The sequence below is a fragment of the Mandrillus leucophaeus genome, unplaced genomic scaffold, assembly GCF_000951045.1.
Source record: "Mandrillus leucophaeus isolate KB7577 unplaced genomic scaffold, Mleu.le_1.0 Scaffold1092, whole genome shotgun sequence".
Lineage (NCBI taxonomy): Eukaryota > Metazoa > Chordata > Mammalia > Primates > Cercopithecidae > Mandrillus > Mandrillus leucophaeus.
Genome location: NW_012099121.1, coordinates 611,438 through 628,384, shown reverse-complemented (window position 1 = coordinate 628,384; position 16,947 = coordinate 611,438). Strand labels below are relative to the sequence as shown.

Sequence of the window (16,947 nt, the reverse complement as noted above, 5' to 3'; positions counted from 1 at the left end):
TCCCAGCTACTCGGGAGGCTGAGGCAGGAGAATCGCTTGAACCCAGGAGGCGGAGGTTGCAGTGAGCTGAGATTGCACCACTGCACTGTAGCCTGGGCAACAGAGCGAGACTCCATTTGAAAAAAATTTTTTCTAAATAGGATGGACATTTATCAGATAAGTCATAATTACGACATTTGATGCCATCATCCTCTGATTCTATTCAAAGATCAGTCACTTTTTTTTGTTGCCTTTCTTTTAGCAACACAGTATCTTACCTTCCTCCTACCTCTAAAATGCCCAACAAGGTACTTTCAAATGTTCAGTAAGATTACATAAATATCCTCTTGAGTAATATGGACAAACGCCCAGTGATACATGTCATGGGGAAACATAATATTTTTTTCCTTTTTAATCTTTGGGGCTTTGTTTTAATAATTCATAAAGACATAACCTTTCCGGTAGGCTTAAGAATCCTTTTTATTTAATACAATTTTGTTTGTGTCCTGAAAACAAGGACATTGAAGTATTTATTCCCTGCTGAATAGGGCATTGTGTACATGTAGCTTTGTTTTCCCTGAAAATACCTCTTAGCCTTCATGTGCCTTCTCAGGGCTCTGGAATGTGGGCTTGCTCTATATTGCTTCCTCTGTAAGAGAACATGTATTATGCTCCCAACATGCATGCTGTTGGAACATCTCAGTTTTCTTAACTCCCTGTTTCCCCTCACATCACCATTTCCATGATTCTCTTTTGGCTGAGTCTATGCAGAAAACAAGTAGTATTAATTATTGTAATAGGAAACACGAGCTGAAAAGGCAAAGCTTTCACCTGAGAAATTATAAAGTAAATTAGTGGCAGGCCTGGAGCTCTAGCCCATATCTACTAGTTATGGTAGAAAGTTTAAAAAGTGGCTCTCGACTGGGAAGATTTTGTCTCCTCTCTCCCGGGAACATTTGGAGATATATGGAGACATTTTTGGTTGTCACAGATGGTAGGGGAGCTGGTTTCTAGCGGCTAGCGGCCAGAGATGCTGCTAAACTTCCTACAATGCATAGGACAGCTGCTGAAACAAATAATTAATCAACCCAAAATGTGTATGGTGCGAATGCTGAGAAACCTTGCTGTCAGATAATGGAAATTAGACTTGAGCCCTGCTCTGCATCTTACTTTGTGACCTCGAGAAAGTGGCTTCATTTCTGAGTCTGCCTTTTCATTTGCAAGAACAAAACCACCACCATCATAAGGCAAACAAAGACAAAAAACAAAACAAAACAAAAAACCACCTTTCGGAGTGGTTTTGAGAGATCAATTCAAAAGCACAGAACAGAGTTCTGAGCATATCATGGACCCAACAAACAATGAATCAGGCCCATCCCACGGAGTTCAATGATAAGATGGAAGCAGTCAGTGCCAGAAAGAAAATGTCACTGAAATGAAAAAGGCGGCTCTTCAGATCCTTATTAGCTTTTATTGGGAAAAGAGCAAGAGATGCAAAGAAGTTTAAGAGAATTAAATAGCATCGAGGATGTACTAGAAGGTGAGGGGAGGAGATGATGAGACTGGAAATAGAACCTAGTGACAGAGTTGTAGGAGTGATGAGATTTCAGCAGTGACCTGGAGATGGATTTGAGATGCATTTAGGAGGAATCTGAAGAACTTTGTGGACAATTAAAAAAGGGTTATGAGAGAGGAGTCTAGGATGAATATGAGATTTCTGATGGGTGCTTTGATGTTGGTGATGCCATTCAATAAGAATGAAATAGAAGGGCAAGGAAAAGAACAAATTCAGTTGTAGATGTATCAAGTTCAGAATTCTTGTGGGACATTTAGATGATCACCACGAGGCAGTGAACTATGTAGGTTTAGGGAGAGTCAGGAAGGTGAAAGCAGAAGTCGAATCCATGGGGATGAGTGAAATTTTCTAGGGAGAGCATGAAGAGTAAGAAAAGAGTAAAGGACAGAATTCTTAAGAGCTGGACAACAAAAACGAAGATGAAAGAATCAGAAGGAGTGAAACAAGAAGAGAGGGTAGAGTGGTGTAGAACTCAAGTCTGAAGAAGTTTCAGGAACACAAGTGCAGGCAACAGTGTCAAATGTCACAGGAAAATTACATAAAATTCCAGTGTCCACAAGATTTGGCAGTTGCATGACGGTGCTAACTTTAGCATAAATGTTAAGTACAATGATGAACAGAAAACCTAGACTCAATGAGTTGAGGAGTAAATAACAGTTGAGGAAGTAGAAATGAGGGATAAAGGAAGAAAGACTGTCAGCAAGATAAGCTATGAAGATTCTCCCTCTCCCCCACTAAAAATGGACACTTAAGCATATTTGTAGGCTGAGAGGAAGGAGACAAGGGAGATTGAAGACCACAGAATACAAAACAGGGAAAACTGACAGATCAAGAATGGGATATAGAGTGTGAATGATTATTTTGGGGCAAGAAGAGGGAGACTCTCCCTCCAAACTGGGTAAAGAAGGTAAATTGGGTGTGAATATGTCAGTCTGGAGGGTGAGGGAGAGGAAGTTTGTATTGGAGAGCTTTACTTTTCATTATCAAATTGGTGGCAAGCTGAGCTGCTGATATGGGATATGCGAAACAAGAGGAAGTAGGAGCAGGTAATAAACCTCAAGGATTGGGAGGGGCATTAACGAATTAGAGAAAGTGAGTAGAGACTGCAGCGTCAACAATCTGGCATGTGAAGGACATCTCAAGATACCAGGATCACCTTGATATTCATATCTAATTATCTTCACATGAGTAACATGACCCATCCATCTTTAGAGGGAAGCAATAAACTAGATTTTGCCAACCACAGAATTGTTTGCAAATGGGGTAGTGGGCAGTGGGGTAGATGACCAACCAAATCTCAAATTAAAGTGGACATGGGATTAATTATGTCCATGGACCAGTTGTATCATCTCCTTATATGTAAGCATATCCTTCGGGATTCTTGGAGAGCCCTAAACCACCAGAGTTGTTGTAATGCAGAAATTGTAATTTATCTTACATAATCCCTCAAACAGTAGAAATGATCTGTAGAATAGAAGTAAATGAATCCTGATGAAATTGTTTTATTTTGCAGAGTCTTGCCTTCTTTTGAGCCTAAGTCATGAGTTGGATGTTCCTCAGAGATCTCCTGAGTGGAGTAAATAAATACTCCACTGGGATTGGACGGATTTGGCTGGCTGTCGTGTTTGTCTTCCGTTTGCTGGTCTACATGGTGGCAACAGAGCATGTGTGGAAAGATGAGCAGAAAGAGTTTGAGTGCAACAGTAGACAGCCCGGTTGTGAAAATGTTTGTTTTGATGACTTCTTCCCCATTTTCCAAGTCAGACTTTGGGCCTTACAACTGATCATGGTCTCCACACCTTCGCTTCTGGTGGTTTTACATGTAGCCTATCGTGAGAGTAGAGAGAAAAGGCACAGAAAGAAACTCTATGTCAGCCTAGGTACAATGGATGGTGGTCTATGGTACACTTCTCTTATCAGCCTCATTGTTAAAACCGGTTTTGAAATTGGCTTCCTTGTTCTACTTTATAAGCTATATGATGGCTTTAGTGTTCCCTATCTTATAAAGTGTGATTTGAAGCCTTGTCCCAACACTGTGGACTGCTTCATCTCTAGACCCACTGAGAAGACGATCTTCATCCTCTTCTTGGTCATCACCTCATGCTTGTGTATTGTGTTGAATTTCATTGAACTGAGTTTTCTGGTTCTCAAGTGCTTTATTAAGTGCTGTCTCCAAAAATATTCAAAAAAACCCCCAATTCCTCAGTGTGTGAGTGCCACAGCCTCAGACATGTTGAATGTGGTAGGAGAGGGGCCCTACTCCAGAATCATCATTCACACTTGGCCATAAACATACTCCCACCACCTGAAGCAAAGCTACTTGGTGACACACAAGAGGGTTACACAAAGAAAACCTGCATCCCTCCTCAGCAAGGCCTAAGCTGAGTTGGAAGACAAAGCATGTCAGCCTTAGTATCATTTGGGAGGATTTTTTTTTACATTGTCAATATGCTTTCAGTTATGAGCACTAGACAGAGGTCTCATTGTTTTGTTGTAGGGTTCTCCAGTATGTGGATAACATTAGTTGTTTTAGAATAGGTAATTGCAAATTAGTCTGAAGAAATCTAACAGGATTCTTTTCAGAGCTTAGATTTTTCAAGAAAAAACAAAAAAAGAAACCCTGTGTCAGTTTTCTGTTTTTTCTAACTATCTCATTACAATTTGTGCACAATGAACTGGAAAACATAAAAAGTGACACTTTAGACAAATGTGATGGCCTTCGAGCTGAAATGAAGGAACTGGCAATCTTTCCAAAGTGGCAGCCAAGGCCCCACTCCCTGTCCTACTCAATCTCTGTAGGGAAAAACTGTGGGATAGGACATTAGCCAGATGGAGACACACAGAGGAACATTCAACAGGAAGATCTCCAGGCCTTTTTCCGATTCAGGGATCCTTGGATGTAAGAGGACTAGAGGAGAGGGAGGAAAGCTATCATTTCAGTGGTCTCCAAATTAAGTACAAATATTACTGGGAGGTATCCCACTTAAGCCTGAACCAGCAGATGTTCAAAAGGGTCACTCTAGAGTCAGAAAGGCAGGTCCCCCAGAAGGCAACACATTGATAGGAAATGGAGGCCACAGAAAAAGAATGTGCCCACTTGACAATTACTTAAGATTTCTATTTAACCAAAAGAACATTGAAATACTTTGTAAATATTCATATTGTTGAATCTTTCGTAATCAGGAATTCCCTATGTACTATATAGTATGTATGTCCCAGTTTGCCTATAATTTAGTAGTATATCTCCCTCTAGGACAAACAGTAAAATGTGTACTATGTTGTTACAGTGGTGCAAAAATGTTTAAAAAGTTTATCACCTGTTTTGAAGACTAGAACTTTCTTTACTTTTCTTTATTTTTCTAGAAATTCACAGATACATTCTCTTTGGATTTAATACTCTAACATATATACACTTCTTCAGAATAAAAATAAAGGTATTTCACAATGCTCTTTGGCGGTCATTGGTATCTTTGCTAGACTGTAGTGGGTATGATTACTCTGTGAAATAAAACATGTTCTGACAACTTTAGAACAGGATTTGCAACACTGCTTGGTAAAGATAGCTCAGAAATTCTTCTTCTCCCTTGGGAATTTAACAGAAAATCAGGGCATAAAAATGTAATTTTAACTAAAGACCAATTATGTCTTCCATGCCTTGCCCTCTTCAGAATATAATCTCATTACAAGTCATATGCAATGAGGGTTATTTGGGTGATTACGTGGTCTACAGACTATGTCAGCAGCAGTGGTCATTATCTCTATCTTAAAGACTGTGTTCTAGACAATGGAAAGAAAGGTGAAATTTGTGGTTTACCCCTTTTTTCAATTTATAAGACAGATCACTGCTGGACTTGAGCTTACAACCATGTACTTTATCATTGAACATGAAAACATCTACCCTGCACGAATGCAGGTAATTATGAATTTTGTGTGTGTATGTGTGACAATAATAGGTGGTTAAAAGAAATTTAAGGTTTTTGAGACCCTGATCGTGGCACAGAATCTAGAAAACAGGGTTTCAGAATGCAGAACTGGAATGGAAACAAGGGATTTTGTCAGTCTGAGGATGAGTTTGATGCCAAAAATGTTTTGGGGGAGCTCAGTCTCTTCATACCAGTTATGGCAAGTTCTGCCTAAGCAAAAAAGTCCAACTGCTTGGCCATATATTCTTTGCATTTCCACTTTGTATAGAAAAGAAACTGAAAGGTAATGTGAGCAAGGGTAATGGCAGCGTAGATGTTTAAATAGGCAGGTGAGTGATTTTTGTTCCTTGAGTCTTGCTGGTAGTACCTTAATTTACAAGTAAGTTTCCTATGAGAACATTCTGACGACTTTCTTGGGGTCAGTGAGGACCCAAAGTATTTGATTGAAATTGGCAGTTAATTTGTATCATATTTATTGTTTCTCTTGTTGGTAAATTAATATTTATTGAGCATCTGGGAGCAAGACACTGTGCTATGTACCTCCCAAGATTTAATGCATAATTCCTGCTCAAGAAAATGTCCACTTCTGTTAAGGGTCATGGAGGATGGAGTATCTTACACCTGTGTCTTGGTCTCATTGGCCCACCTCGACTGTTTCACCCTGAAACCTTCTGGTGCCCATAGAGCAGACAGTAACCTTGGAGATGAGGAAAAAGCAGTCACTTTTCTTCAGGGACATGCAACTAGTACAGGCAGACTGAGCAATCAACTATAGGTCTTCCCAGATCACTAAACAGAGGTCTCCCTAATTTCATTTAAGCCACTCCCAGGTTGCAGTGATTATTCTGACTGCTCCACACTTGTCCCATACTCTTTCTAGTTACAGACCTTGTTCCTGGCCACAGGAGTTCTCATTAGAGCTGGCAGGAAATGTTTTCAAGCACTTGTACAAAAGAATGCCCAGAGCTCTAAGTGGTTGTAGTTCCAGTCTTCCCAGTGGAATGAAGCCAATCTAAAAACAAGACTGTGAAGATGAGAGAGGAGGGGGAAAAAGGCAAAGACTTGAGGATGTTTGAACTCCTCAATACCATTGTCCCTGAGCCTGGCTCTACTCCTAACCTTTCTGTGGTTAGTCACATGAAAGATAAATTCCTTTTTCCTTAAGCTGGTTCAAGTTGGATTTCTGTGTCTTGTAACTGAGAGTCCCAATAAAGCCACATTCTTCATAAATTTATTTCCTGTATAATACAAAATTTTAATAATTTAAAAGCCTATAGTACCCTGCCTCTCCTTATTCTAGCTCATATCTCATCACATATATGTAATGCTTTTCTTAAATACTGATGCCATTTATTTCTAGTTTGTTTGTATATTTAACACTGCACAGAGCACAAAAGTGAGGAGCACTTCATAGCTCTTTAAAAGACTAATTAGAGGGCAAGTGCAGTGGCTCATGCCTGTATTTCCAGCACTTTGGGAGGCCAAGGCAGGAGGATCCCTTGAGCTTCGGAATTCAAACTTGAGGTGGGCTATGATCGTGCCACTTACTGCATCCAGCCTGGGTGACAGAGCAAGACCCCGTTTTTTGTTTATTTTGTTTTTGTTTTTTGTTTTTTTTTTTGAGATGAAGTCTTGCTTTCTCCCCCAGAGTGGAGTGCAGTGGTATGATCTTGGTTCACTGCAACCTCCGTCTCCCAGGTTCAAGTGATTCTCCTGCCTTAGCCTCCTGCATAGCTAGGATTATAGGCACCCACCAACATACCTGGCTAACTTTTTTATTTTTAGTAGAGACGGGGTTTGCCATGTTGGCCAGGCTGGTCTCGAACTCCTGATCCACCTGCCTCAGCCTCCCAAAGTACTGGGATTACAGGCCTGAGCCACCATGCCTGGACAAGACCCTATATTAAACAAAACAAAAACTAATGAGGAAAGAAAGAAGCAGTGGTGGAGCACGTAGAGGCAAAACATGTCAGAATTCAATTCAATTTTTATGACAAAAGCCCAAGGAAGGTGTTCTAGGTCTAGAAATACCTGCCAGAAGCACTTTCTCTAATATAAATCGGGCTTCTTTTCACAAAGCAAATCTTCCTTTGGCTGTAAAAGATATTGGTGACTGTGAGGAGCTCTGAGAATTTTCCACAGACCCATCTTGTTTCCCCAGTGTTAGACAGTCTAACTAACAACTTTCTGAGATATCTTTTAAAAATTCTATAATGTTCCCAAATATTGTTTGAAAGCAAAGTAAAATGAGTTCTGGATTTTACTGACATAGGTCAATATTCCCATCTATTTAAAGGTGAAGTATCAAATCCTTCCCCGGCTACAAAGAATTTTTAATTTTTTTTCTATTAAAAAGGAAAAATGGGCTGGACGCAGTGGCTCACGCTTGTAATTCCAGCACTCTGGGGGGCTGAGGCGGGCAGATCACGAGGTCAGGCGATTGAGACCATCCTGGCTAACACATTAAAACCCTGTCTCTACTAAAAATACAAAAAATTAGCAGGGCGTGGCGGCGGGCGCTTGTAGTCCCAGCTACTCAGGAGGCTGAGGCAGGAGAATGGCGTGAACCCAGGAGGCGGAGCTTGCAGTGAGCGAAGATTGTGCCACTGCACTCCAGCCTGGGCGACAGAGCAAGAAAAAAAAAAAAAAGGAAAATGTTGTTCAGAAGAAATATGTAATTTCTGTTAATACTTTATCTCAAAAAACCTTCAGATAGTAATGCCTCCTGTCAAAGTAAAGAGAGAGAATGGTTGTTGTGTAGAATTGGGGATGAATCAATTACAGGACACTGAAAAAGTGGACTTGATTCCTCTTCTTTTGGAAAAGATCACCATTAAACTCTGTGCTGTGGATTGGGGCCAGAGCAGACAAATATTAAGCAATACAACTACCATATTGTTGGTATAAAAATGTTAACGAAATAGATGATAAGTAATCTCCTGTGATTAAAAGAGGTATTAATCACTAGGTTAGCCAAGAGTTTTCATTCATGTTTATCTCAAAGAAAAGTGCAGTAACTTGAGATCTGACTTTCTGTGAAACCTGATAAACCAATCCTCTTAGAGATTGCTCCTAATTACATTAATTTGATATTTAAAATTAATGACTGTGACTACGATCGACTTTGTCTTATTCATCTCTTTATACCCCTATATCCCCATAGGTTAGGTTCCTTTGTGCTTAGGAACTCAAAAGTTTCTTGGAAAAAAACGTTGTGTTCCTCTTCCCTCTCCACTTAACCCTGATTTTGTTGGGGATGTCAATGTGCCCAGCTAAAAAGGTATATTTTAAAGTCTCCTCTGCATGTAGAGATAGCTGTGTGACTATCTTCTTGTCAAAGCAACAGGGTGCTTTGGGGAAAGTTGCGTAAAAAGTGTGCTGACCTAGTTTGCACGCATCTTTTTCCCCACGCCCACCCCTTCCTGCCTGAAACATCATAGCTTAATGTTGCCGGGAACATCTTTCTGCCATGAGGTGACTCTGAGGATGGATGTGAGACCTTCTGAAGAAGACAGGCAGGCTTCTGGGCCACTGATGCCATTATGAAATTGCCTTATCAGCCTCGAACTGCCTATTCTCCTACTGTCTGCTTGTTATTATGTGAGAGACAACTTAACTCCTACCCGATGTAAGTCACTAACTCGTTAATTTCTTTTACTTACTGCTCCAAACAGTTCCAGAGTACATTCACATTAGTGACTAGGATGAAGACACAGAAGGCATGCCTGTATCAACTGAAGACAAAAGAAATGCCTAGTATTTGAAACATTTAAAAAATTGAATTGAAACATTTAAAACTGAAACATTTATAAAACCTCAGCAGGGGAGAATTTTGTGCAGAATTTAAGTCAGGTGAAATGGAACAAGCAATCATTCTGCACCAAGATTTAAGATTTTAATATGAGACCGAGATGATATTAGTTCACAACTTAAATACCTTGGAATTTTAGCTGTCCACCACTTTAACATGAGCAAAGTATAGTATGAGACTTTTTTTTAAAAGTTCATTTATACCTGTATTAACAAAGGTTTGTGTCCAGACTATAGTGAATTATTTTCCCAATGCTTCAAAGACAAATAGCTTATTTTGTGTTTCAAAGTTGTAGAACCAGGACCAATGGCTGAAAATAAGAGAAAAAGATTTTTAACTAATATTGGAAAGTTGTATTAATTTGAACTGCCTCAATAAAATGGTTGCCAAATAAAGTGGTGAGATTCCCTAACATTGAACAAGGTGTTCAATATTATTTCTGGATTATATAGAAGGTATAGCTAGATGATCTCCAAATTTCTTTTAAACTCTTTAAGATCCTATGGTTCTAGCAACTAAATATTGGGCAATGGCAAAATAAGACTTTGTATTGGCGGTATCACTATATAAACCTGAGTCCACAGAAAGATCTCTGATGAACAGAATCATCTTTAAAAAACAAATTTCACGTGTAATGACAGGACAGCTCATTACAATAGACAATTTAGGTAGTCCCAAAGAACTGGTTATAATAGGATTCATCTTTAAAATCATGGCTTTATAGTTAGTAACTGTGAGGTACTTAATATTTTGTGTAATTTAATTCTTTTCTTCACCTTGAGAAATTGTAAGGCTTGGATCAAATATTTCATCAGAGAGCAAAATGTGATGTAAAATGAGGATAAGTAAAATACATATCTCACAGGGCCACTGTACAGATTATATGACTCATGCCAAGCATGGCATGTAGAGATTATTTTAAAATGTTAGGTATTGTAATTAACAATACGTGGCTTTATCATATCACTTATCTCTATGTTATTTGCTTATATATTTGTATCTCCCTCTACATGGTGAGCATTTTGAATGCAGGGAAGAACTATGTCCTTCATCATTTTACCTTCAGGGGTTAACCCACAGTAATTGCTCAAAAACAATGAACACATTTCTGAATTTTTCAGCATAACTGTGTTGTATGAAGTAAAAAAAATCACAATATTCTGGAATTGGAAGAAATCTTAAAAATACTTACAAATCAGACTACAACCTAGAGTGATACAGTGACTTGCCCAGTTACCTGAAGCCACTGAGCAAGAATTCAGTTTTTTAAAAGCTCCAAATTCAGTCTTCCAGAAGTTTCCTGTAAAACATTTTTTCAAAGATCTTTGGAATACTGGCATATCCACATAATGACCAACTGTGTTACTTTTCTTTAAACCTTATTAGATAACTAAATATGTATAATCAAAGCATGATGGATTTAGCCTGTTTTCATTATGAAGGCTGATCTATTCATCCTAAAATGGACCAATAGCTAATGTGTCATAGTCATCTCCCAATTAAAAAAAACTATAATTGTTTAACTTATAAGTACCCAAAAATATAAATGACTACCACATATTAGCCCGTGTCCCCTGTAAAGTATAAATAAAAAATAATGGGACGGTAATTTCTGGTTCAATTTTCAGACCTTAACTGTACATACTCCTTCCCAGTGTCAGTTTGCCATCTTGTGGCCTCTTAATCCTGTGCAATTCAGTAACTAAGTTAGCCTATGAAACTGATGAGCTTTATAGGCTCATCACACACCTCCACTTTTAAACCTACTTCATATGCAGCCATGTAAGCTACTGCACTTCCAATTTCACTCCAGACCAACTCCAGCTACAAGTGAAGCAAATCACCTAATTAAAAAATATTCTGAGAAAAATGCTCAAAGAACATCTGAATATTTATTGATTATGCATACATGTTTGCTGAAAAGGAGTGTATCTAACTTTTTTGACGAAGCCAATACGAACATGGCCTCTGATAAAGAAGAGAAAGCAAGGTAATAACAGGATTTGAATGTAAATTTTGCCAAATGGTGATATGGTCTTTCTCACTAACCTGACAGGATTGTAAAATCTACCACAATGTTTGCTTTGTTGAAGGTGTGTGTATATAGTGTGTATATACACACACATGCTATTGACTACTATACACATTTTCCTTCAAGCAGTATCTAGGATTGTTAATCTGACTCAGCAAGAAAACACTGGTCTCTTGGAGTAGTCAGATGGCGATAATACAAATAAGACTGAGTTACCTCCAGTGGTAGCTAATCCCTTTCTTAGTTATGAGAAATGAATTGCCATACAAAGAGCTCAGAACAGTTGCTGACACATAATGATTTATTAAATATTACCTATTGTCCTATCTAGATAGAGCCAGTCCTCAGCCTTGGGCTTCCCAAGCTTCTCTTCCAGGATCTTTGAGCTCAGCACTTTGTAATCCAGGGCCCAATTCTGTGTATGAGACTTGAAAACTCTGAGAGAGCATGTCTGCCCTTTGCTTCAATGTTGCATTTCTGAGGAAAGCTGCCTACCTAGAGGTTATAGCTTGGTCAGTAAAAATAAAAAGAAGAAGAAGAAAAAAACAATGTAGCTAGGCCACAGGAATGCCGGGTTCCAGGTTATAGTTTTAAAATCAAAATTCAGTTTTTCTCTCATTGTCAGGGGTATCAGCTTAGAGAGAGGCAGGCCGAACAACACACACCTAAAGCTCAAGGATTACACAGAACCAACCAGCCTCTATTTTGTGCTGCTAAGGGCACATCATTATCACACAGAGCATTCTAGGTTTCTAGTCTTTTCACTTCTGGCAGAGCAGATGTTGCCTTTCATACCAGTCTCGTCTGCCTTGGCTGGGAGCTGCTATGGGAACAAGATTTTGTGGAAAGAAACTAGAATTACTTCAGTTTCTCATTTTATAGTGGTAGACTTTTTAAACTGAAGACATCAATGTATGACATGACATAACTTCTAATTTTGCCATACTTACTGAAATGAGAACTGTATTGCACTACTTCCTGTATTTACAATGAAAGCCTAAGAACCTTCCCTATATATTTCTGACAATCTCAAGCTTTATTCTCCTGCCTTGAAATAAATGGCAATACAGTCATCAACCAGGACAATGGAGAAAACATTTTGAACTAGGGGCCAGAGACCTATTTTATAGGTTTGCTGTTAAAAGTCTTTAAATTTTGCCATGTCACTGTCTTTATAAAATGGGGTTGCTAATTTTCCTCTTCTTATGGGGCAGGGGTGGTTGTGACGATCAAATTTTAAACTGCATAAATGAACACCCACCTGCCATACTTGATCAGAAATTCTCTTTTGAGAGTATACACGCTTGAGAGAAAATTTTGTAATGCTGCAGCTGAGGTTTTAAAATCTTCAAATAAGTAAATCTAATGAGCTGATCAGTTTTAACAGGGTTGGAAGTAGCAAACAAGGATTGCCAAGAATGACTTAAGCATTTGGATAATGTAAAAGTGTACTGAAAAAACATAAAAGATTCTCTGTATATCCTTCTCCCATCCAAATCTTAAGTGTTAAGGTGTTGGTTAACATCCTAAAGCTGGCTGGGTGCGGTGGCTCACGCCACCCAACACTTTGGGAGGCCGAGGCGGGAGGATCACGAGGTCAGGAGATCGAGACCATCCTGGCTAACACTGTGAAACCCCATCTCTACTAAAAACACACAAAAAAATCAGCCGGGCATGATGGCGGCTGCCTGTAGTCCCAGCTGCTCGGGAGGCTGAGGCAGGAGAATGGCATGAACCTGGGAGGCAGAGCTTGCAGTGAGCCAAGATTGCGCCACTGCACTCCAGCCTGGGCGACAGAGCGAGACTCTTTCTCTAAACAAAATAAAAAAGAAAACATCTTAAAGCCTCCATATAAAAGCAGCAAATCTGACTTGGCAAGAAGGGGGCATTCCTCTTGTGAGGATGACTCACAGACATCTGTTTCCAGTGAAGAACTGCCTGGTGTGATCTGCTCCTGAATAGTTTGAAACACACTTGTGTCTTTAAAAGCCCAGTGGCTTCTTGAACACCTCACTGCTACAGAGGGACCTTGGGACATGAGGGCCATTATCATCCTTGTGTCCACTTCTTTTCTCCAACTTACCCAGAGGAACAGGGGGATCCAGGAGACCTATGGGTGGTAGCACTAAAGACAGTGTAAGTGCAGCTTGCACAGTGAACATTCTTTTGCCATGTTCATAGCTATATTGGGGAAAAAAACAACCTGGTAGCAAACAAAACCTCTGACTACAAGTTTCAATTATAACCCTCCAAATACAAACTGACTAGAGAATTCTACTCTAGTCAGAATCCATTAAACTCCTGCATACTTGCTTCTCATTTCCATTTCTCTCTTGGCTTCTCTGGTTTAAGAGTACACACTGCAGTGCAGATCTTCAGTAGTGCAGCCCCTTTGTTTTATGCTCCCTACCTTCATCAACACAGCCACCTCCTTCATGGCTCCAGAAGTTTATTCTTTTTTATCTTTGGAACCAATGTTAACTAAACCATAAGCGAAGGTGAATAGGTATACATATATATACATGCACACATACATATTAGTAAATACTTGTTATTAAGGATAGTTTTGAAGTTTTCAAATAATCTCTCTCTATATATACATATATAAAACTGTGGGTCTTAAAAAAATAAAAATCACTTATTAATCAGCTCCTGACACTGCTTCCTAATCACCTAGAGATAATTCTTTTCTGATACTAGGATAATTTTTATGGAACCTCACAGCTAAAAACACTGAGCAACCTATTATCTCATTTGGCTAAGCTCTGGACTGTTTGCCTGGTTTCAACTCTCAGCTCTGCCACATACTATCTGTATAACCCTTAGGTAAGACCTGTAGCCTTTCCTCATATTACTCAATTTCCTCATCTTAAAATAGGATAACAGCACTTAACTCTTAAGAGTTGGTATAAGAATAAGCAGAAATAAAAGAAAAGTTCTCAGTGCAGTGCCTAGCAAATAGTAGCAGTCAACAAATGTTAACTATCACTAGCAGATCCAATGCACAGGGTCTAGGCAGGCCAGATTCCCTGGACTTGAATAATTGTAAAGTTTATCTTTTCTTTTGGCCACAAATACCCACAGTTTTTGTTACCTATCCTCCCATTCCTACTATTCCAATTCTTCTTCTCTGACTTCCTCGAAATATGCCTGCCAACATTGTTCATTATGCTCCCTAGGGTTCCCTCTATCCTCTCTAGAACTCTTGTTCTTTACTGCTTCACAGACTTATATACTGCAATTTCATCTTAACTGAACCTGGATCTACCAAGATGATACTCTCATGAAGCTGCTTTCCCAAACTCCTTACCTGTACCACACAGCCTATAGGTATGCTCTTAATCAATTATTTTATTTTTATTTTTATTTTTTGAGACAGGGTCTCATTCTGCCACCTACCCTGGAGTGCAGTGGTGTGATCACAATCCACTGCAGGCCTGAACCCCTGGGCTCAAGCAATTCTCCCACCTCAGCGTCCTAAGTCATTGGAATTACAGGGATGATCCATCAGGCCTAGCCCTGCTGAAGCAAATTTAGGACTTCAGTACTTCTTACACTGGTTTCTACTAAGGGCATCTTCTGCGTACAGTCCATCCAATAAAATGGACCAAAGTTAATCTACATCGAATTCAGGAATCTATTTGTATGGCCATTTCCAGACACTGTGAGCTGTATTACTCCTAAAATCATAAATTTCAATGTCCCAGTCTTTCATACCTAATTTTTAGCCTTATTCCCACTATCCCCTCTTTGTCACCATTAAGACCTCCAGTTCCTTGACCACTCCCTTTTCATGTGTCCTCTTGGCTGTTTCCTCCCCTATCCAGACTCAATTCATCAACATGTTACTTCTACCAGGACTACACAACCACCTCCCTCTTCCATCCAACTGAGGAACACTATCAGATATACCATGTAATCATGCAGAGGGTGCTACTAAAATATTATGCTTTCCTAAATCAGCTGGGCCTTGAATGTGAGAAACAGCATATATTAGCTGATCAGTAATCCTTTCATATCCCCTACTCAGCTCTTCCTCCTATCTTTTGTTTCAAATTTTCACCATTCAAACCTTCATTTTCTACTTTCCTAAGGCTTGCTGTTGAGCAGCAATGTTGTTTCTTTCCTTCCTGACAAAAAGCTCAACATTTCTACTTAACAGACTTAGTCTAAGAGGTATCCTTCCTACTTTGTAATGCTAATACTCCCAACCTGTGTTTTTGGGACCAGGTTCCATCCACGACTTACCTACCTACCTAAGTAACAACTACCTGCTTTTACTTCCTTAGTTAGCTTATTCAATTAAACCAGAAAATAAACAGTATTTGGCATTATTTAAAACTTCTCTAAAGATCAATGACCACCAACAGTTAATTCTGGTAGAGTCTTTATCTTACTCTTAATTGATCTCTCAATGGCATTCGGCATGACCATTGACACTTTACCATTCTCCCTCCTCTGGCTTCCATAATGCTCTGTACACTCACCCCCTTCCTAGTTCTCACCTGACTCTTCCTTCCCAAGTCATCTTTGCTGGTTTCTTCTGCATACTAACTGTTGGTGTTCCTCAAGACTTTCGCCTTGGCTGTATTTTCCCATGTCCTTTCTGGGCATGCTGTCTTTTTCCTCAAACTAAGGTTAAAAATGGCTAACTCTCAGACTTGTACATTAGATTTAAAGACTGATTTTGCTTCTTCCTTCAGTTCCAGTAAAATGTAATAAACGCTAACTATACCCCAGATCCTGAGCTAAATGCTTTGGAGATAAGGCAGGCCACTTGCCCTCAAGAAATTTAAAATCCAGAACTGTAGTTTCATAGTCTCACATAAAGTACTGATCACTAATTAGGCTTTAGCCCTGGGATGCAAGGTTGCTTCAACATTTGAAAACCAAAAATGTGATTGATCACATAAACAGAACTAAAGGCAAAAACCACATGATTATCTCAACAGATGCAGAAAATGCATTCAATAAAATTTAACACCACTTTCATGTTAAAAAAACTCTCAATAAACTAGGCATTGAAGGAACATACCACAAAATAATAAGAGCCATCTATGATAAACCCACAGCCAACATCATACTCAATGGTCAAAGGCCGGAAGCATTCCACTTGAAAACTGGCACAAGACAACGATCTCCTCTCTCACCACTCCTGTATTAGAGTGTTAGATAGTATAGTATTAGAAGTCCTCGCCAGAGCAATCAGGCAAGAGAAAGAAAGAAAGGGCATCCAAACAGGAAGAGAGGAAGTCAAACTATTGCTGTTTGCAGACATGATCCGATATCTAGAAAACTCCACAGTCCGGGCCCAAAAGCTCCTTAAGCTGATAAACAACTTTGACATACTCTCAGGATACAAAATCAATGTAGAAGAGTCACTAGCATTCCTATACATCAACAAGCCGAAAGCCAAATCAGGACACAATCCCATTCACAACTGCCACAAAAATAATACAATATCTAGAAATACAGCTAACCAGGGAGGTGAAAGATCGCTACAAAGAGAACTACAAAACACTGCCCAAAGAAATGATTGCCCAAAGAGATGATTGGGCTGGGCGCAGTGGCTCACAACTGTAAACTCAGCACTTTGGGAGGCCAAGGCAAGCAGATCACCTGAGGT

The 16,947-nt window shown here is 39.4% G+C and overlaps 1 protein-coding gene across 1 annotated transcript in view; it reads left to right on the top strand.

Moving 5' to 3' along the window:
* Positions 1-3,845, top strand: part of GJB7 (gap junction protein, beta 7, 25kDa) — a 7,843-nt gene extending 3,998 nt beyond the window's left edge. Inside the window, exon 2 of the mRNA XM_011988986.1 lies at positions 3,069-3,845. Coding sequence (XP_011844376.1) covers positions 3,096-3,845 — 750 coding nt within the window. The 5' untranslated portion in view covers positions 3,069-3,095. The remainder of the gene's footprint in view (positions 1-3,068) is intronic.
* Positions 3,846-16,947: the final 13,102 nt, after the last annotated feature.